Source organism: Magnolia sinica, chromosome 9 (assembly GCF_029962835.1).
Source record: "Magnolia sinica isolate HGM2019 chromosome 9, MsV1, whole genome shotgun sequence".
In the NCBI taxonomy this organism is placed as follows: Eukaryota; Viridiplantae; Streptophyta; class Magnoliopsida; order Magnoliales; family Magnoliaceae; genus Magnolia; species Magnolia sinica.
In genome coordinates, this window is record NC_080581.1 from 79,107,810 (window position 1) to 79,131,423 (window position 23,614).

The 23,614-nt window shown below is 37.2% G+C and overlaps 1 protein-coding gene and 1 long non-coding RNA gene across 2 annotated transcripts; both read left to right on the top strand.

Annotated features, from left to right (window-relative positions):
* Nucleotides 1-806: 806 nt before the first annotated feature.
* On the top strand, nt 807-7,407 carry LOC131255206 (receptor-like protein 7). The gene is made up of 3 exons (XM_058255901.1): nt 807-1,388; nt 1,635-3,805; nt 7,284-7,407. Exons 1-3 carry the CDS (start codon nt 807-809, stop codon nt 7,405-7,407), a joined length of 2,877 nt encoding a protein of 958 aa, XP_058111884.1.
* Nucleotides 7,408-18,299: 10,892 nt separating this feature from the next.
* LOC131255792 (uncharacterized) lies at nt 18,300-20,370 on the top strand. Its single transcript, XR_009176428.1, has 4 exons — nt 18,300-18,609; nt 18,895-18,974; nt 19,354-19,653; nt 20,084-20,370. It is a non-coding gene; the product is annotated as an uncharacterized LOC131255792 (long non-coding RNA).
* Nucleotides 20,371-23,614: the final 3,244 nt, after the last annotated feature.

The following is a 23,614-nucleotide window of genomic DNA, read 5'->3' on the forward strand; positions in this document are numbered from 1 at the left end:
GAATAGGTTGTGTGGCGAATAATCATAATGGCAGGCCCTATGAAGGTTTCAATGGTGGGCTTCATTATCCCCAGTGCTTTCTTTCTTTAATATGATCCACTTGAGTTTTGGATCTGCCTCAATCAGTTTCCATTCATGACATTGTGTACCACAACTTCTTTACAAAAGGATTCGAAGTAAGTAGATATCGTGGTTGAAAGTCCTTAGTCATGGTAGAATACGAAGTAAGTAGATATCATGGTTGAAAGTCTTTAGTCATGGTAGAATAGAGATACCACTATGATAGCATCCACTTGGAACATGCATGTTAGCAATCTCGTGAGATTGAGCATTGATCAGGCAATCCTGACCATGTAGATGCCTTGTCTTAAAGAATCAGGCCCATCATCTACTGGATGCGGATTTCTTGCAAAGCATGTTCCTACACAAGGATGCTGGGTAGGGCCAGGTAGGGCCCACTGAGATGTTTGCTAGAAATCCACCCCATTCATCCTCTTTGAGAGCTCATTTTAGGAAATGTGATAAAAAAATGATGTGTATCCAAAACTTAAGTGGGTTACACGAGAGGAAACGGTGGGGATTCATTGTGAATCATTGAAACATTCTTGGGGTGTTAAGATTTTTAATTAAGGCAATTCTTTTTCTTTTTCTTTTTTTTTTTTTTGCCATTTCACTTCATCCCAAAGGGTAATGACCTTATAAACGGGCTTGGATCAGACATAAACATCAAGGTAGGGCTATACACTTGTTTAGTTTGTTAAGCCGGGCTTGGATCTTGGTTTGGCCTGGGTCTATGTTCTCACCTAATGGCTCTCCTCTTTGCTTCTAAAAACCCATCATTTCTCATTCTCTTCTTTTTATCATCTCTTCTCTTTCTCAATACCCAACAATGCAGCCATCATCACTTCTCTGCCCACCTCAAGCATCGTTTTAACTTCACTACTTCCACCCTCTCTACTCTCCCCTCTTGGAATTCAAACAATGCCGATTGCTGCTCTTGGGAAGGCATCACGTGCGATGGACCCACTGGTCACGTGATCAGCCTCGACCTCAGTGAGCTCCATATCTCTGGTCGGATTGATTTTGAAAGCCTCTTTCGCCTTCGAAGCCTGCAGAAGCTCAACCTCGCTTACAATGATTTTGATGGCTCTCCAATCCCATCTGGGTTTGACCAGCTCACCAGTTTGACCCATCTCAACCTCTCTTGGTTATCCTTTTATGGCCAAATCCCACTGGAAATCTCCCGCTTGACCACTTTGGTTTCTCTCGATCTTTCTTTCAATCAATATAACAATGGTTCTGGATATCAATACCTGAAACTCGAAAACCCAAGCATTGGAGCAGTCGTCCAAAACCTGTCCAATCTGAGTGAACTCTATCTGGACTTGGTACACATCTTACTGCAGGGCCAGACCTTAGATTTGCCACTCCCTACTCTCCGCAAGTTGAGCTTACGATCTTGTCTTCTTTCAGGTTCCAACTATTCTTCCCTTTCACAGCTCCATTTCTTATCTGAACTCGACCTCAGCGGAAACAATCTCTCCTCTGCAGTGCCCAGCTTCCCAGGGAGTCTCCGCAAGTTGATCTTACAAGAATGTGATCTTTCAAGCTCCATCTTTTCTTCCCTTTCACAGCTCCATTTCCTATCCGAACTCGACCTCAGTGGAAACAATCTCTCCTCTGCAGTCCCCAATTTCATAGGGAACTTATCCTCCTTGACGTCCCTGTTCCTTCCAGAGTGTGGATTGCATGGAAAATTCCCTGAGAGTGTTTTCCAGCTGCCAAATCTACAAAACATTGAAATATCAGGCAATCCACTTGTAGCTATCAATTTGCCGGAGTTCCCTCAAAACAATACTCTACGGCAATTGATCCTTTCAGACACTGGATTATCAGGAAAGTTACCAGATTCTCTCGGTAATCTCAAATTCTTGAGTAAATTAGACCTCAGAAATTGCAACTTGTCAGGATCATTACCATCCTCACTTTTGAACCTTACCAAACTGCAATATCTGGATCTTTCATCCAATAAATTGAGCGGCCCAATTCCTTCTTCATATGGAAACGAGCTTCTGAATCTCAATCAGATCAGCTTAGGGAATAATTTGCTTAATGGGACCATTCCATCATCATTGCTTTCACTCCCATCATTGTATATGTTGGTTCTCTCAGGTAACCAACTTAGTGGTCAACTTGGCGAGTTTCACAATGCCTCTTCTTCACAGCTGGAGTTCCTCTATCTTTCATCCAATAAATTGCAGGGGATGATACCCAGATATATCTTTCAACTTATCAAGCTTGAAGACCTAGACATTTCTTCCAATAATTTCAGTGGTGTTGTGGAGCTAGGCTTATTTCAAAACCTCAAAAATCTTAACTCTCTGGATCTTTCAGATAACAACTTGTCAGTCCAATATGGCAGTGGTAATTCCACATTTGTTTCCATCCCCCAGTTTCAATCTTTGTTTTTACGTTCTTGCAACATCAGCACATTTCCAAATTTCTTGAGAAATCAAGTGCAGTTGATGGAACTGGACCTTTCCTACAATAAAATTAGTGGTGAAATACCCAAATGGATATGGGAGGTTGGCAATGGGTCTATATACTCTTTAAATCTTTCTCACAATGTTCTGCAGGGAATGGAACCATCTCCCCATCTTTTGTTGAGTGACTTGATATTCCTTGACCTTAGCTCCAACAAGCTAGAAGGCTCACTTCCTATCCCACCACCCTTCATCTATTTCTTTTCAGTTTCAAACAATAGGCTTGGTGGTGAAATCCCTCGATCAGTTTGCAATGCAACATCCCTAATAGTCCTTGATTTGTCTTACAATCACTTCGTCGGTCGAATTCCACTATGTTTGGATGAGATTGGTGATAGCCTTGGTGTGTTGAATCTTCAAGGAAATGCTTTCAATAGCACCTTACTTCAGACATTTAAAGAGGGATGTAACATACAAACGCTTGATCTCAGTTGGAATCAATTAGAGGGCCAAGTGCCTAGGTCTTTGGCTAATTGCAAAATGTTGGAGGTATTAAATCTAGGCAACAATCAAATACATGACACCTTCCCTTTTTGGTTGGGAACTTTGTTCCAGTTGCGTGTTCTCGTCTTGAGATCCAACCAATTTCATGGCAACATTGGGCATCCTCTAACAAATCACCCTTTCCCTCTCTTACAAATTTTCGACCTCTCTTTCAATAGCTTTGAGGGTAATTTTCCATCAAATATGTTCAAGAGTTGGAAGGCAATGATGGATGAGGACAAATCCCAAACTTTGGTCCTTAGCAAAATGGTAAACGGAAGTTCCATTTACTATCAAAACAAAGTGTCTCTAGTCATCAAAGGGCTACAGATTGAACTAGTAAAGATCCTTACGGCCTTTACTGTAGTGGATCTCTCGGAGAACAAATTTCATGGAGATATCCCAAAATCAATTGGGGATCTAAAGTCCCTCCTTGTGCTCAATATGTCCAACAATGATTTAACCGGCGGAATTCCAACATCACTTCAGAATTTAAGGGATCTAGAGTCATTAGATCTCTCACATAATAAATTGTCTGGAGAGATCCCTTGGCAGCTAACAGATCTAACATTCCTTGCAGTGTTGAATCTCTCACAGAATTTCCTCATGGGAAAAATACCACAAAGCCGGCAGTTTCTTACATTTAACAGTGAATCATTCAAAGAGAACTTGGGATTGTGTGGACCTCCACTATCAAACAAATGCGAAGATGCAGAGAGTGCACCACCGTCCGCTTTGTCAACATTGCAGTCTGAAAAGAAATATGATTGGGAATTAATGTGTATAGGATTTGGAGTTGGATACGGAGCAAGTTTAGGGATTCTTTTATGGACCCTAGCACTTTGGAGGAAGGGAAGGAAAGAATTCTATATATTTGTTGATGGAATGCTTTCCTTAATTTTTCCTTCCATGGTGTTTCCTAAATAGCAACGACGGTGAGATGATTGGAGCTAGGGTAAATATGTTTGTATAGTTCATGTCTACAATAAAATAAAATAAAAGCTTTAGTTGTTTTCTCGTTTTTGAAATTTTGTATATTTTTCTTGGTTTATATGATACGTGTGGCAGTTGTTTCTTGTATTTGCACCTACCTAAATGCTGTACATAACCATTTTCAAATCAATAAAATTACAGGTGGTGTGCTCCCACTTTTCTGCAAACAAATACAAATACAAAAAATATAAAAATATAAAAAATGTCTCATCTATCTCTTTGTTTTCAAATTTTGGCCCACCTCAGCAACAAGATAACTTAATCTATGAGCTGGATGATCTAACCAATGTAGCCTACCTAGCCAGTGGTCTTTTTTTTTTTTTTTTTCCCAATGGTCTAGACAAATGTGGGCTAAGTAAACATTCAGACAGAGTGGTGTTTTATGCATATTTTTATATTTTGCATTTATCGATCATCACACACACAGTTCTTTCACCTTCCCACATCTATGTACGTGGGGTGTAAGAGTAATCACTTGTTACTATGTGGTGACTTTTGAGTTGGACGTTTTTGATGCCAAAAAGAAGTGTGGAAATCATCATCTACTCTCAAGGCACCATAACATGCAGTTTTCTACTCGCAAAGGACACCTGGCCAGTCTAACCAAGCAATATGGGCTGTGCAGTAGGTCCAGAACACATTTATTAGGCCACCGTGTAAAAATCCCACCAATAAGACGATTCACACCATCTGAACAATAATTATTTAGTGGACAGTCAACATAATTTATGGGAAAGTGGGCCTATTCAGCAGTGAGCTATCCATCTATTAGGCCCATCATCTATTGCTTAGGGTTCTAAAGAATCAATTTTATCAGAAAATCCTAACCATCCCATCCATGGTTTGGCAGTAAATAAATATAAAAAGAAGTCATACAGCTTTGCTTGCATCGAAACAGAGACATAACAGGCCCCTCGCCCCACAGGACCTCTACCATGATGGAGCTAATCCAAAGGGATCCAAAGAAAGCAGGGATCAACAGAAAGTAAAGACTACTGCCTCTGGATATATATAACCAGCATTACCTGTCTGCAACCGGTACTACCAGTAATGAATCCCACCTTATAGATGACTGGCCTGACATATGCTTCTGGAACCCACACTTAAATCATAAAGCTGCATAAAAGCTTAAAACTGAATCTTGCACAAGTCACCTAACAACCCAACGCATAGATTTTTAATTGTCACTTAATGTAGCAAACAACTTTAGAGGCAGTAAGGGTAGAGCAATGCAGGAAACACAGCATATCATAAGAACAACAAATTGCTAGACTGCAGATTAGAATCTATCACCCACACCCAGTAGCATGAATGAGGCACACCTACATAAACAGGGCATAGAGACTGCCCAAGTAGAGGAAAAGCAAGAGGCTGATGCTGGATGACAGTAGACCTATACTACCTACAACTGGATTGTTTGCTTTGATTGTGTGACAAAAGGATGAATTCATAGCTTCTAATTCAAATATAACCTTGCTAATTACATACCAATGGGTCCAAGGCATTGCCCTATTCAATTCTTTAGCATATTACACCACCACTTGCAAGTCAAGTTCTAGTATTTAGTCCTAAAAACCAAATTGCTTACACTTAATCCACTCTCTCCTTCCAAGGGTCCTTTGCCGTACACGTGCAAAAGTATCGTATGTGTGAGATATTTTTACCCATTTATTAAGTCAAGCATGGCGTGCTCACCTCCTAGCACATAAGTCGGGCCGGCCCACTCATTAGGTGAGCCACATGTCCTAGCTAAAATGGAAGCGGATTGGCTGGTGTACCACACACCACTGATCTTTTTTTATTTTTTATTTTTATAACACATGCACCCGCCACATACCCATGCACGCCGTAGTGGGATTTCACCACCTATGGGTTTCGCCATGACCTCGTGTTGAAACTCCTCGGAGTCTACCACTCGGGCAAGGACCAGAAGTCACACACCACCGACCTGATTGGTGTGTTGAAGTCACTAAGTTCTGTGAGTCCCATCATGAGGTATTGTTATATCCCACCACATTCTGATGATGATGTGGGACCCATAATGGACGCACCATCGCCCAGAAGCCTCCCAAGTTACATAGATATCATGCTACCAATTGTAGGGTTTGGACCATCCAAAACTAAGAAATTTCTAGTGCACTGCTCATTTATAGTGGAAGCTTAATATCAAAAGTTGGGGATCACCAAATAATGAACCCAAATGGGAGCATAGACATTTTTATTTATTTTTTTGTACTCAGGATGCTGCATAATTCATCATTTATATTAAGGATAGGTCCTAACAAATTTTAGGCCTAAGTTGTATGGTGACACTCGAAGGTGGAGACAATCCTTTCACACCAAGCTCACTTTGGAAAGCCCCCAGTTGTCAGACATTTCAAATAAAGGTGTCCATGACAGAATAAAAATACAATTGAGCTTATTTCCAACCAATCCTCCCGGAGTATAAGCAAAATGCAACTGATAATGAATGAACTACACATGGAAATTCAATATTTACTAATCTAGCCAATGCACCTTATCCTGGCCATCCAATTAATTAACCGCTTCTTGGATGCACCATGACTGAAACCCAAACTGATTAAATGATGTTAACAACTGGATCAATGGACTTACTGCAGACAAAGACAGTAAAAAAAATCCAAGGGGAAGCAACATTTACCAATTGAATAGTCCGAAGTCACACATAAGCTGATTCTGTTCAACGGTCCACTTGAAGGCACAAATCATATGGTTAGGATTGTTGGATGAATGTAATTTTTTAGTTACAACCTATCCAAGATGGGTGGTTAAGCTATTCTACATGAAACACGGTTACATAGGCATACTACATACATTAACCGAGGAAATTACATGTACATGGCCCATATCACATTTGTGTTACTGTAGTTTATTAGCAATATATATATATATATATAGATATATTGTAGGTACCACAACTTTCATCTTCCTTCAGCATCTCAGATCGATGGCCCATGGTTGGGACAATGGCAACAAAGCCAAATCCAACATTTGAGTTTTTAAAGAGAAGGCCAATCTCCAAGCTTTATGTTATTTTTGCTCCTCATAGCTTCCACATGCTCCACATTGGAGGCAAGATAACAAAATTCAAGGGGAAAGGACTAGTTAGATGCCAAGCAATCTAGTTCAAAGATGAGAAGGCAAAGAGAGATTACAAGGGGTTCATCATCCGATTCTCTTACCGCCCCTCTATAGGAAGAATCCATTTTCTCTTCTCTGTTTGATTCTTTTGGGTCTTTCGAGGCCTCCAGTTCCTCCTCCTCTGCGGCTTCTGAAGGAGATGCTTGTTCTTCAGCAGAATCATTTAATTCGAAAAAAGCAGGGCATGAGAAACCAAAAGAATAGAGAAGATCTCTACCATGTTTAAAAGAGTCAGTGATCCAGATCAACTCATTTGGCCCTAAGTCGAGTCATGATTCACTTGACTCAAGGTTGATGACTCGGGGTGTAAAACTGGGTTGGGTCTCACCGAATTTGATTTGACTCATCCAATTTGCAACCATGACCTGACTAGTATGAATCTTAAGACCATAATCTAAATCATTCAATCCTTGAACAAAATGATATGTTAGTGCCACTCATAAATTTTTTAAGAGGCAGCTAAGTCAATGTTTTAAGAAAATTTATCAGCTGCACTCTTATTACAGGGGGGAGTACTATGTTCATTTCTATATGAGGATTTAAAGGGCATGTAACAAAATATCATAGCCACAACATAGAGCAGATGGCACTCAGTGAGTTTGCAAGAGTAAAGACAGCAGTGTATGTATTGAATTTGGCTCCCACTACAGATAACAATAAGCCAATGGATGAAACTATCATCTTGTGGGTATTTTTCATTTCCCTAGGAGAACTAGAAAACACCATTGATTTCGAAAGTGGCAGTAGCTTTACCTGAATTAACTTCATCAACTTCGGGACTGGTGTTGGGGTGAGAATCTGATAAGTCAGGGGTAGCTCTTCTTTTAGCATAATTGCTAGCATCAACACCAATGTTGCTTTTTTATATTCCACTATGGTTACTTTTACCTTTTTATTTGTAGTCTTTTTCCTCCTGAATCTATAAGGTGAAAGCATGTCACAAATTTCAGAATTCGCTAAGCAAAAAAAAAACTTGATTTTAAAGAAAGGGTAAAAAACCCCACAATATACGATTTTTGTACTTCTTAGAAGGATTCTTATTTCACCTTGAGGCACCGGGTGTCTAACTTTTTTCCTCCTTGTCTGACCTGTAGCGACAACAATGTACAAGATGTATAATGGAAATTGCATTCTCAAAACCATGTACCCTGACTCTTACGGCTACTTGTGAGATTGGATGTTTTATTCCTAATCCCCAACACATGCCAATTTGCCACCTGTACAAGATCAGTCCATTCATCATTTGGGTCCCACCTCGTAACTGGTGTGAACAGATAAAATGGCTCACCTGGTCATTAGGTGTACTACACATACGCTGGATAATGACCTTAAGTGTCAATTATTTAATCCGTTGGCCTACCAGATGAGCACCCTGAACTAGTCATCAGGCCATGACACATGCATGAAGGCCGTGGGTCCCAGCAGATGAGCAATCCAGATCAAGCACATGCCAGTCAATTGGCATCTATGAGAAGGGTAAGATTCATAATCCTACCTCAGGCAGAGTAAGGGAAGTCTACTCTGACCAAATGATTAAGATGCATATAATGGTAAGTATTCACAATACCAAATGTAAGTAGCTTGTATTTAATAGCTAATGTTTTATGAATAAAACCAATTAAAGCTAGTGATATGAAACTTATACATAATATGTATTTCTTAAAGATATTTAAAGCATCCAAATCTGCAAAGACTACATCAATAATATGACAGACAAAAGCACCCTTGAAATTATTTACAAGCCATTATGTACAATTATAATAATAATTGATGCAGCACCCTTGCATATAATTTATGACCTATTTATGTATATGCAAGTTATATTTGATTTACACAGATCGGGACATAAGGCAGCATGCCCAAACTGCATATATACTTGTAAGAACTTATTGTATCAAATGTAAGTAGCTTGTATATAACTGTTAATGTTTCTATGACAAAGCCAATTAAAGCTAATGAACATGATCTTACACCATGCAGTCTTTTAAGATAACCTTCCAAATCCTAGAAAACAGAAGTCAAACCAGAATAATATAACAGACGATGGCAAATAAAATAATAATGATAACAACAACAACAAGTTACGAAGCCCCCTCATGTATAATCTATCACCTATTGACGTGTATAAACATTACTATTAAGTATATTCGAGAATATAATATTGAACCAATACAATGTCTTTTATATCAAAAGCACAACTGTATCTGCAAATCTGTAATTTTAAGTTCATTTATTTTTTACAGGTAGAAAGCTTTTCTAAAAGAGACAAGAAGCATTACGGATGCAGAAAGCATTCCAACACACAGATGCTCACTTAACACTAGAATCCATTTCTTGTTCTCAAAAGCAACTTCTGTAAAATACTGAAATCCTTTGTGGCATTTGTATTTTGGCATATACAATGGTGATTGAAAATTGGGCTCAAACACTTCTATCAATATGTGACACCCAACACCTATGTCTGTGCAATTTTCCCAAGTTGCATACACAGAACAGAGAATTATAAGCACACAGATTTAAATGTAACTGGATATTGGATTGTATTCAATCAAGACACCATCCCATGTAGAATCCTCATTTAGAGAAATTAAAAGACAAGTAAATTGTACAGAGCAACAAATGCAACAAAGAAGAGTAAGGACACCAGTAAATTGATTCAAACGTTTGAACCTCCTTGCATTCATCAACATTAGGACATTAAGGATGATGTGCAAGTGCAAGGAAAAAATATGTGAGAATATTTTCTAGATGAGTGGAGGACGAGTTCATATCATGTTGCATAGAAAGTTGGCATGCCTTCAGTCGGTGACACATTTGAACAAGTTCCATTAGGTTATGTTTATCCTGTGGAATCAATTTGGCAAAGATACAAAGACATTAGCTAGTATAAGAAACTTCATCCCCATTCATACAGGCTAGAAAAGGCATAACATTCAGTGAAATGCAGAATAGAGAAACTTTGCGAAGTGATTGGTTTATAGAATAAATTATGACAAATACTAACCGCTTTAAACTCAAGTGGATGGGATCCAATTATGTTGAATAAGAAGCCACAAGCATACTACGCATCCAGAAGCCTTTCCTTTATATATTGGAGTACTTTGCTGTGGAATAGCTTCCTAGCTTGTGGGTAAACATCCTGCACACCAAGATAAAGTCAGTTGCAATTAGTGAGAAAGATATTAAAATCTCTGTATAAGCAAACATCATCTGGTTTTAGATGACAAAAGGCAATGGAGCAATCAATACATTTTATTTTAATACTAAGAATGGGAATACAATGCAAAGTAAACAATCATTTCCAACAAACTTCCGCATGAAAAAAAGAAGCTCATGTTGATGATCTTAAAGTCAAATAAAAGACATCAATTGGTATTTTTTATACATGTACTTCGACAATCACATGACAACTTTTACTGAAGCGAGCCTTTGATGGGTCTTGTCCACAGTACTGCAAGATGAGAAAGTCCTCTGGTATAATTCTACTTCCAGCTACTTAAAACAAGAGATAATTCATATGCAAATTACAAATGTAAAATGAAAGCAAGGATGGAAATCGCCAAGAGGTGAAATTGTTATTCATGATAGTAGACCCACAATACCTTGATTTTGTATCCTTTGAAATCTCTCCAAAAGAAAGTATGGTCTTTAGGATTTCCAATGTGTTTTCTATCCATGGGTGCAGATGAGCATCTTTAAATGGTAAAAAGCTTTTCATGAAGGTTTTAATGCCAAATACCTGCAATGCAAAATCAGAGAGAAGAAGAGGAAAAAAGTGAGGATATTAGCAGTGAAAGCAAACTTTATATGGTAACTGGATTGCAGAAAATCATAACAATTTTAGAGAATTAGTTGTTACATGTATTAATATTTCATAACATGAAATAACTAAAGGATAATAAACTAGTCATACCCTGACTGATCTTCAATAAATAAAGTTCATTTTGTTATACCCAAGAGGTTTTAAAGTTATCTTCTACTTCAGGGAACAGAGATAAATATATCTAAATGATGAGATCTTATCTAAATGGGAGAAACATATAGGATGCATAAGATGGCTCATTTTTGTAAAGGCTAAAGACGGCATATGTTGCCACACTCTAATACTTTGCTTGTCATGATCCAGGAACTATGCTACAGAGCAGAGAGGTAGATGATAACTGATTTCAATGGAAGGAACTTGGGTAATGCAAAAAAATACACAGTAACAATGAGATGCAGCAAGTTATAATATGTTGAGATGTGAGTATTTTTTTTATCACTTCCAAGTAAATCATTCATTTTAAAAGAAAACCAAATAGATCAAATGGATGCTGGAATGAATAAGATGAAACTTAAAATGTGTTGAAGTTCAATTACAGTAATGATGCACATGCACAGAATGGCCCAAGGCCCAAATCATTATATACACAGACCATAACTTTCTACAAATATCGAGTCAAGTCAGGTAAAGACCAGGTCTACTACTTCCCGGCAAGGCGTGGAGCTAAGTCGAGTTCTTGAGTTGCTAAACTAATGCAAATGTGACCTGCCCCAAAAATCATGCTCATCTACTCATAATGCAATGCGCGTGGTACATTCAATGATAGCTAGAAACACTTCCATGATTTTAAAAATAAATAATTTTAGAATTTTTAGGGAAATTTATTAAAATTAATATTTATACTTTATAATTAAAAATTCATTATAAAAATTACAATTATCTAATTTATTATTATTATTATTATTATTTTGAAAAAGAAACTCATCATTAAATATTTAAAATGTTGCACCATTATGAAGGAGTATAACCTGAAAATTGCACTTATCAGATAATCATAATATTTCCTCGAGTTATAATGAAATGTCGGATTAGAAAGAAAATGGCAAGTAGCTGAATTTGGTAGGCCAAATCAAAATGCTAGTATCTTATGATCTGTGTGATTTCTTCCAAGCTACACCTCGTTCACAACAGTACCTAATTTGAATGGCATGGACTTTTTGTTCATTCATGTTATCCTGTTGACTGGCCACAATTTATATGGTATTGGAAAGAGGACATTCATGTATGCTTAGCTTTTGAGCTGTAGGTGGGCCAATGATTCAATGATACATGTCAGGACTTCAAATTATTGTTGTAAGGGTTTTGTATTGCAAAAAAAAAAAATGGTTAAACCAAGAAAAATGCAACAACAACACACATCCAACTAAAAAAATTTCCAAATTTGTTTATAATATGTTACAACCTAAATGTCTTTTGGTAGTGGTCCATCCAATGTCAGTCCAAACCGACAAACGGTTTAGATCCATGAACCATCATCCCCATTTAAAAAAAAAAAAAAACCCGACTTTTAGTTAAAGTGAGAGGACAGTTTAAACTTCTAATCTTGCAGCTGGCCTTCAATGAATGAACTAAGTCCCACCAACACATGATCAATCATCATACTTGTAATGTATAAATAAATAAATAAATGAAAATTTAATAAACATGAAATATCAAAACCTGTTGAGCTCAGTTATCAAAAACATGATCAACCATCGTACTTGTAATTTCACGTTCCCGCTTTTGTTTTGGAATGGCCTTATTTTTGTCGTGTCCATTCATCCAACTAGGATGTATCTTCCGAACGGATTGAATGGCGTATAATAGTTATGTTGGGCCTCATGCTCTGCTTTAAATGTTTCAATGGATGGGCTTTCCCACACTCATGATCTTTAGGTGTAGGGTGAAGTTGAAGGGGTGCACCTTATGGACAGATTAGATATGGGTCCTACACCACACTGGACCCCACAAACCACATTCGAGAATAATCCTATTATAGAAATGTGTTGGGTGAGATACGTGGATGGGAGAAAAAAGAGGAGATAAATATGTAGATGAGGGACAAAATCATTTGCAATGCCTGTTTCACACATTGCATAAAATACTCAGGCTCTCTAGGCATAATGCAATGTTGTCTATTTGAAATCCATTCCCTCCATCAGGTGTACACGAAAAAGATCACCTGTATAGAACAATGTGAATTGCGCCTAAAGCCATTAAGTTTGAGCGTTGTGGCCCACCTGAGTTTTGATCCAAGTGAGTCCCACCTGATGAACAGATTTGATGCAAGATACATTCCATGCTAACCACACAAACACTAGCCTATGGTTGGGGTCCCATTTTCATTGTTCCCTGTGGTGTGGGACATCTGAGTTGTGGGTTTAAATGATTTTTGGGTGCAGGGCAAAGAAAGGAGGAATACAACTGATGGACAGATTTGATCTTACATATACAACATGGTGGTATATGAAGGATGATGTGAGTAAGACACCATCCCATGGTAGAATCCTCATTTATAGCAATTAAAAGACCAGTAATTTGTACAGAGAAACGAATAAAACAGAGAAGAGAAAGGATACAAGTAAATTGATCATTCAAATGCTTGAACCTCTTTGCATTCATCAACATTAGGTTATGAAGGATGATGTGCAAGTGTATGGACCAAATATGTAAGAATACTTTCACATCATGTTGCATAGAAAGTTGGCGTGCCTTCAGTTGGTAATGCATTTGAGTAACTTCCATTAAGTTATCTTTGTCCAATGGAATCAATATGACAAAGATACAACAAAGACATTATCTAGTATAAGAAACTTCAAGCCCATTCATATAGGCATGAAAAGTTACAACATTCAGTGAAATGAAGAATAGAGAAACTTTTCCAAGTGATTGGTCTATAGAATAAATTATAACAAATACTTACCTGTTTAAACTTGAGTGGATGGGATCCAGTTATGCTGAATAAGAAGCCACAAGCATACTTCGCATCCAGAAGCCTTTCCTATATATATTGGTGTACTTTGCTAAGGAATAGCTTTCTAGCTTGTGGGTTGACACCCTAGCTATGTGCCAAGACAAAATCAGCTGCCACTAGTGGGAAAGATATCACAATCTCTGGATAAGCAAACATCATCTGCTTTTAGACAACAAAAGGCAATGGAACAGTACACAGATTTTATCTTCATACTAAGAACAGGAATACAATGCCAAGTAAACAAACATTTCTAACAAACTTTTGCATGAAAGAAAAGCTCTAGAATGTGATATCTTAAAGTCAAATAAAAGACGTCAATTGGTATTTTTTTATCCCAGTACTTTTGACCAGCACTGGACAGCTTTTGCTGAAGCAAGCCTTAGACGGGCCTTGTCCATAGTACTGCAAGATTAGAAAGTCCTCAGGTGTAATGCTACCGTCAGCTAATTAAAACAAGAGATTTAATACATATGAAGCCAAGGATGCCCATCGCCAAGAGATGAAAAACTTCATCATGTTAGTAGGCCTACAATACCTTGATTTTATATTCTTTGAAAAATCTCCAAAAGAAAGTATTTTTTTTTTTTTTTTTTTTTATTTTTATAAAGGATTTCCTAAAGGTTTTCTATCCCTAGCTGCAAATGAGCATGTTAAGAGATAAAAAGCTTTTCACCAAGGTTTTATGCCAAATATCTGCTATGCAAAACCAAAGAGAAAAACAATGAAGAGTAACAAAGTGGGGATATTAGCAGTGAAAGCAAACTTTATGTGGTAACTGAATTGTAGTTATTAAAAAAATTAGGGAATTAGTTCTTACATGTATCAATATTCCATAACATGAAATAACTAGAGCATAATAAACTAGTACCCTGATTAACCTTCAATAAACAAAGTTCATTTTGTTTTTCCCAAAAGGTTTTAGTGTTGTCTTCTATTTCTTGGAACAGAGATAATTATATCCAAAGGAGAAGATCTTATCAAAATGGGAGAAATATATAATGGCATGCATAAGATGCCTCAATTTTATAAAGACTAAAAAAGGTATACAGTGCCGCACTCTAATATTTTTCTCGTTATAATAACCACAATTTGCCCTCTCTTGTTTCCAAAAACAGGCATTACAGTTTGCTTTATGCATCCCAGAGATTGCAGTACAGAAGGCAGATTCGCTTTTGTCTTTGGTATACCCACAAGCTTCTGTAATTAGTAGGAAACTACATTGTTATTAGAAGTAGGTCAATCACCATAGTGTGCTGTCCAGGTGTCTGACACTCACTACAAGAAAAAGACCCATAGGTATCGGTTGGGGTTACCCTTCACCGGCGGCCAGTTTTACCGGCCGCAGGTAAATGGGCCCAATAAAAAGAAAAAAAGGGGATGCCCTAAATCATTTGTGCTGGCCCAGCCGACTCTCTCTTTCTCTCTTTCTCTCTCCCTGCCTCTCCTTCTCCCTCCCTGCCTCTCCTTCTCTCTCTCTCTCTCTCTCTCTCTCTCTCTCTCTCTCTCTCTCTCTCTCTCTCTGTCAAAACCCCAGTCCTCTATATCTCTATCTCCTCGGCCCTCTGCTGCAGTCCGACCTTCTTCTGGTCTTAAATCTCGGGTTCTCAGGTATGATTTAAGGTTTTTTTCCTTCTCGTTGTTGCTTTCTGCAATTTAGAATACTTGATTAGGGATATGCATTGTCGAATCCCTACTTAGGGATTTGTATAACAAATTCCTAATTAGGGATGTGTGTTGTCAAATCCCTAGTTCGGGATTTGCATTGTCGAATCTCTTTTTAGGGATTTGTATTGTCTAATCCCTAACAAATTTACTGTTATTTAATTTCTCACAATCTAAATAGAATCGGCTAAAGCTTGTATGATAACATGAACCGTGCATCATGGTGTGGGCCCCATGTGTTGATTGGCCAAAACAGGGGAGCACCGTTGATTGGGGGGCTTCGCAGGTATTTGTTCTCACTGAATTCGTACTTGTGGGCCTGAGCATGTGCATGCTAACAATCTCATTTGTGTTATGCCCCATGCAACCGTTTGTAGCAGATCTTTTCCGGTATGATACAGAGAGCTATTGGCAAGGGAAAATTGGGGTGATTGAACACCCAGCGTTAAAATTTTCTTAGGGCCCATTGTAATATTTATCTGCCATCTAACTTGTTGTTTAGGTCAAACAGACATGGATGCAGGGAAAACAGAAGTATCAGCTTGATCCAAAACATTTGTGGCCCCTAAGAAATTTTTAATGGTGGGAGTTCAATCACCATTGTTTCCTGTGGTGTGGTCTGCTTGAGATTTTATCCAACTCATTTTAGGCTCATGACCTGGGATATGAAAAAATAGATGGACGGCGTGGATAAACCGCATACATCATGATGGGGCCCACAACATTGTCATTGCTTTTAACTCGGTGTGTAATGTATAATGGTGTATGCATAATGGCATATGATATTAAAAGATGTATGGTGGCTTGTGGGTATGGGTATGATAGAGCTTAATGCAAAATTTCAAGATATTCCTTGAAACCTGATTATTTTTTCACAATCTAAACAGAATGGAGATTTTCATCACTGCTCCTATGGATTTTGTTTGAATATTTGCCTACAGTAGCATATAGCTAGGTACCTATCAAGTACTGCTATGGATAGGCACTCTAGCATTCTGATTAATTTACTTATTCCTTATGGTGGTTTGGATACCATCAGATTCATTTTTTTTAATTTTATTTTCTATACTTTACATTTGCAAGTTTTATTTCTTAGTAAGCAATAAAGAAGGAACGTTTTTTTTTTTTTTTTTCCTAAAAGTGCATTTGGAAGTGACTGCAAGAGTTCAGAGCTACTAATTCACTCACCGTATCGAGAATAAATTCTATTCAACAAGAAATGCAAGTCCAAGAACGAGCTAGTGTGTTTCTAATTGATGCACATATGTCTGCAATACAACAAACTATTTTGGGTGCTTTGCTATGCCCACACACAGCTCTGTAGACATATGCACAACCTGGGCATTAGGTGGGCCTCACTAAATAGATGACTTACTCCGAAAGTTGGGCCAATCGACTCATCAGGTGGCGCACACAGATATGTTTCACATTCATACATGTGAGGCCTGATGAGTGGACTGGCCTGATATTAGGGCCAGCCATCTGCATGGTAGAGTCCACCAGATGTGCGGCTCAAATATCCCACACATGTGCTTGATGGCCCACATGTTTTCTTGTGAACTAAGAAAAAGTCTTAAAAGGACACAAGATCATCAATTCACTGAATAAGATCATCAAATTGGCTTCCAGGGCACACACCAGTAATACTACATTGTTTAGGTCTTGTGGCCTAAAAATCAGGTAATCTCAGATAGGTACTGTATGAGAAGTATCTGTGCAAATGGGACCCATGGTTCGGTGATCCAAACCATTGGTCTGTTGGGCCCTACTGTTGATGGACTGTGAAATCTCCTTGATAGGATATTCCCAACCTTGAATTTTGGTGGCATGCAAGTAGATGGGTAGGAAGAGAAATGCATCAACTGTCCACATTCAACTAAAAAATTAAGGCCAAGATTGGTGGCCAGGTTTTTCTTGTCTGTCTACAGTGGAGCCCAACAGACCAACGGCCTGGATCAGTGGACCATGTGCCCGCATTTCTACAAACTGTATGCATGTCCCAGTGTCGAGGATCATGATACATTTTATTCCACATTTCACATTCTTCTTATGGAGAACTTCCACAATTCACATTCTTGTTATAGAAACCTTGAGGCTACATTTGTATGCACATGCAAAATGTACTGCAAACATTCATATTAGTCGATAGCAAATAAGGAAAATTAATGATGTTTCATAGTATTCATAAGGTGGAAGTAGCACTCAAAATGCAGAATTATGCTCGTTCGGATGTCTGACTTACAATTTATGTGATTGCAATATGGAGCCGAAACTGTCGATGTGAATGCCAAGAAAGGAAATTACGATTTTGGTTTTTAGGGTGTGTTTGTGTGGAGTATTGAATTCAACCATGATTATTCATCAAATAAAGTTTAAATAACAAAATTGTGATTTCAAGTTATTTGTATGCATTGTGTTGATATGAAGGTATGGACTTGAAATTGTAGTTATGTTACTTTCAAGTTGGGTCTCCAAGAATGGCAATTTGAGTGCTATTTCCTCATTACATTATTTCTCTCTGTTATTTCTTCTAGATTAAACTGGATGTTTGCAATTCAAAAATTGTTACTTAATGCTGTATCTGGTTTCAACAAGAAACATCATGAAATTTCATGATTGATCAATCTAATTTGGTGCGAAATACCATTGAGTTATCATTAAAAAATTATTACTTAAATGTTTTATGTTGTTTCCACTTTCTCAAATCATGTTCTACATGGTGTGCAACTGAATTAGTGTGTTTCTGTTATTTTTCAATTGTTTCTGATCTGTTATCAATTTGTTGATAAACCAAATGCACAGAGTCACTTGGCTGCACTGATTAGTTCCACCCCCCTCTCTCATGTCCTTTTTTTTTTTTTGGGAACAGAAATGCTTTCAAAAATGAGCTGACATTGTTAGAAAAGGTTTGGCATCCTAATATGGTTCAGTTTGTGGGAGCTGCTACTCAGAATATACCCATGATGATTGTTTCAGAGTACCATCCAAAAGTAAGCATCTTTGCATTCATATGGAAATTTTCTAATAGCACACTTGTTTGCTGCAGTCTGCTATAAAAGTTTGGTTGTTGATTTGTGATCTAAATTTTTTTATTTCTTTGAGTTGTCCCATAATTCCATTCTATTGCAGTTTCGCCATACATTTTACTTGTTTACATCGATGTTGATAATACATATGGCATCACTTCAAAATATTATTTTGAAGACTGCATTGTCTAGGTAACATTTATGTACGTCATTAAACCATATGGATTCTTGTACTTGGGTGGATTTCAGGGAGATTTGGCGAATTACCTTCAAAAGAAAGGACGTTTACAGCCTTCTAAAGCTCTGAGATTTGCTCTTGATATTGCTAGGTAAGCTCATAACTTGATATTTGGCTACCAACTGATTGTTTTTTAATTGAAGATGATGTGGTTTTCACTGACTTTGTTGGTGACAGCAAGTAATCAAAAGCTATATTGCTTTTCCTTTAGTTTTCTTTTCTTTTGTGGGGACCTATGATACCACCAAACCCACAAGATCTGACAGTGATGTATAGCTTCATCCACAATTGGGTCAGCAATTTGGACAATCTGGATTTCTGAACAGCTAAAAGTTGTAATTTATCAGATATGTGTATCATTACAAGCTATGTAGTAGATAGTTTGTATTTAGAGAATTCTATAAGAATATCTGTAGCTCTTGTGTTCTTTGAACTGACTCTGAACATGTCTCATCACATTCTGGAATCAGCCAGCTTGTTTTCACCACATTGCAAAGTGGGACCGCACGGGACAACTTCCCGACAAATCAACAATCATTGTTTGGCGGTCTGAAACACAATGAATGGTGATTTGGAGTGTGAGCTAATTTTAACTGCTAATGTGTGCTACTTCTTCATGAATATAAAATTGCAGTTAGGTCCTCTTTAAGCTGGATTGGGCTTGGGCTGACCCTCTGGTTGGAATTGGTCAGGTCAAGTATGGTTACCTGATTTGGCAATTCTGCTTCTATCCTTGTGCTTCTCTGTTGGAATGTAACTCTTTAGAGATGGTAAGCTTGTTTTGCTCTTTCTCATTTATTTTCTTTTTCTTTTTTTTTCTTTCTCTAACTTTTTGGTCCATGCAAAATTCATTTTTTGGTGATCTATTTGGTCCATGAACTTTGCACCATTCTTCAATTTGGTTTTCTTTTTGTTAGTTTCTATACTATGACTTGCATTGATCATTGTGCTTATCATTGTTATCTTATTCACTTTTCTACTGTAGTTGTTTATCATTGTTATCTTATTCACTTTTCTATGCTAGATGAAAATTGTTGTTTCATGGAAGTAGATTGACAAATTTTCCTTCTATGTGTTGCATTTTGCAGGATTCTGAGCCTATATGATATTAGGATGAGGATATTGATTGTGTTTTTAATCATTCCCAGCCTTTGCTCTTTATAATTTTGATGAATAACAGTTTGTTATCTGTTTTCTCAGGAAACCTCTTGTTACAAATATCATGTGGATGAACTTACTTGTTCAAACAAGTATCTATTTTCTCTTATGCAATGTGTTTCTAAAATTTATCATCATCACCAGAAAAAGGTAACAGTGTCTTTTTGCCATTGTCTAATCTTTTATTTTCCCTTGAACAGCTTTTACCCTGCTTTCAGAGCTTGCTAGTTTCAAGTTAAAATCCATATACACTGCAATGAATAATTTATATTGCACAAAATCTTCTTTCTTTGGGAAATAAAAGAAGAACGTTAACATGTCGGTTCAAATGCGATTCTAATAATTTGCATTATTTGGGAAATAATTTATATTCCACGAATAATTTGCATTATTTGGTTGCAGCGATGATAATCCTCTCAGCCAAATGGAACAAGATTGGATCGTCAAGCCGATCATTTTAACAACCATCATCTGGCCTTAGAAAGACCAAATTGGGGTGATCTTACAATGGAACTGACTATTTTTTCCGTGTTTATTGCACTTCCGATCCGGTCACTCTTCACCAATCTGATCATCAGCTTCTTCAACATCAAAAAGGGCATTGCTAACATCATGGCCACAATCAACATCAGGATCACAACGTAGTGTAAGTTCCTCTTTATATTGGTTTTCAAGCTTTTTTTTTTTTTTTTTTTTCAAGTGGTGGTTGTGCAAAACACATGCCAATGTGGCATATGTGACTGAGATCTGGGCCATTCATCGGGTGGGAGCCACCACAAACATAACCAGGCCTAAAAACAGGTGAAGATTCGTGTATTTGACTGTCAGTTGCTGGAGGAACAGCAGTTCTTTTCACTTATCCCCTTGATTTAGTCCGGACCAAGTTGGCATATCATGTGAAGAACTTTGAATCGTGAGCTACTTTACTACTTCATATTGCCTTACTTCTCCACCTCTACCTCCACTGCTCTACCCTATGGTTTTAGGTCTACTAAAATTTGAAAGTACAACTGTTCTGTTTCATTTCCTCAAAGTTGCCACTTGGGTGTAAATGGACTGAACCTGGGTTGTTTTGGTTTTGCTTATTTCAAGCCACACCCATTTACACTTTAATCTTTTGATTTTTTTTTCTCCTATAGTTTCTGAGTCTTTTCTGTCTTATTTGGATTGAGTTCATCTTGCTTTTACATAAGCTTTGATGGAGATGTGAGTAAAGGTTATATATACAGAAGTTTTCTTAATATTTCTGACATGGGTTTCTCTAATCTTCTGATTTTTCTACAGTTGATGCAGAATTTCTTTCTTACTTGAATCGGGTTCTTATTTTTCCACAAGTTTTATTCAGATATTATCACAGGCTCACAGCATTTTCCTTAATGTTAGGGACTTGGGTTTTTGCAGTCATTTGATTTTTTGTGCTGTTTTGAAAACATCTCTTGCTTTAAACTGGGTTCTTGCATGCTCATAAGCTTTCATGGATATGATACTACTAGTTATCAGTATAGCAGTTCACTCAGTGTTCTTTATTTGGGTGATAGTAGAATTTTTCATGGAGTGGAAGAGATGTTTGGATGATGAAGAAATAAAACATGAAACAGTTGATAGAAAATCTATGGTTCTAACTTCTAAGTGAGGTTTTTGTTCTTTGTAATGTTTTAATCTCTATTTCCTATTTGGGTTTTCTTGTTTTTGAGACATTGCGAGCAGATTCAAGTTTTGTCGAGTTTCATCAAGTTTTCTTTTTTTCAAGTTTTATGAGTTTTGACTAGTCAAGTGGACTGAATCTTGAACAAGTCTCAACTGAATTGTGACTAAATTGATTTTTATTTTTTTTCCTTCCTTTTTTCAAGTCTTGGTTAAATCTAAAATTTTCTTAATGAAATCATGTGGAAGTTTTCAGAATGCTGGAAGTGGGAACATGTGGTTCCATTGTGTTTCATGATAACTAAAAGTCGTCTTTCTTTCTTTCTTTCGGATATAAATTCATGTGGAACTTTTTTTTTTTTACAAGTTTGTAATCATCTTTTACCATAAGATTGATATTTGGAGCATATGTATCTATGGAATAACCTGGAACAGTCGCTAATGGCTAAGATATGTTTTGTAGGTTTGAACTGACTGGTTAAGCTGAGTGCTTCCCTTGAAGAATCTCCCAAATAACAGGTTCGTTTCCATTCCCTTGCAGCAGCTGAGTGCTTCACTCGTATAATCGCTTTTTAGAACCTTACTGTTAATACATTGATGAGTATTTTATCTGTCATGCTCAGCTGGGTGCTGACCAAATTCTTTTGCAGCATTAGGCTGACTACCTTTGACACTGTTAAAGGCTGACTACCTATGACTGGTTGTAGACAATCAGCATTAGGCTAAAATAACTGTTCCAACTGCCATGCCATCTTGGTTCTTTGATTGTTCTAAAAGAGGATGGGCATATTTTTTATTCCAATGTCCAATCTCTATTGTTTTCTCATTGGTCTTGCAATGATGATATGGTGATTGCCGTTTCAAACTTTAGTTGGATAGATTCAGTATGTCCTATGTACATTGTAATGAGCTTCATTATGTAGCCCTGGCTCATTGTTTTATCCACCTTCAAGCCATCTGCTGAAAACTCAGTGCCTACTGAATCTAGTTCCTTGTTATGTTCATTTCAGTTTACTCCATCTAATCATGTTTGGCTTTGGTTCCTTTTTTTCTTTTTTTCTTTTTATGAACACAACCTGCAAAGCTAAGCTTATGCAATGGTAAGTTAAGTTGAGACAAGTGAAAGACTCGAGATACAAAACCAAGAGAAGCAATCCAACCCATGTTTTTTCCTTCACATTATTCTTTTCTGGAGACAAAATAAGGAAGTTATATATATATATTTTCTACTCCCTCTTACACTGTCAGGAACATCTTTGACATAAAACTCTAGTAGTTTTCTATTTGTTTCCTCAAATCATACCCATTTTTTTCAGATCCTCTTTGTTGAAAGGTAGGAGAACCATTTTCCAAGAAAAACATTATCACAATTCACAGAAATTTCATTATGTTCAAAGGCTCACATCTTGCTAATCATTTAAATTTGTACCCTTTTTATACTATAAAACCTTTAAAATTAGTTTAAGTTGGGAGTGTGATCTACTCTGTTGATGGGTTAATCTTAGATACTACAAATCACTAAGCCATAAACCAAGAATTATGTAATACTTCATCCCATACTGAACAAATTATGTTTGCACTACATTGATTTTTTATTTTATTTTATTATTTATTTATTTATTTATTTATTTTATCTCAATGTGAATGTGGTGCATCATTATATTTTTCTTACTAGTAAGTGACTAAAAATCCTCAAAGCCATTGGTACTTGTACCATCCCACATTTTGCTTCCCTCTTGTGATATCTATGGTCCAATAAATGATTCCATCTTTGATAAGAGCCTTTTGCAGCCAGCTTCTGTTGGATGATTTTAGACTGCTTCGCCAACAAAGGAGCCCATTATGTGGATGGTCCAGATTGGTATCTTGAATGCCACACAACTAGTGGATGAGTTGCAACATTTCAAAAACAACGTGGCCCATGTTTTG

Coding starts and splice junctions, on each gene's coding strand:
- LOC131255206 (XM_058255901.1), top strand. CDS start 807: ATGGCTCTCCTCTTTGCTTCTAAAAACCCATCATTTCTCATTCTCTTC. Junction 1,389..1,634: donor GTGAACTCTATCTGGACTTG/GTACACATCTTA, acceptor TCCCTTTCACAG/CTCCATTTCCTATCCGAACT. Junction 3,806..7,283: donor AAATATGATTGGGAATTAAT/GTGTATAGGATT, acceptor GGGTCTTTCGAG/GCCTCCAGTTCCTCCTCCTC.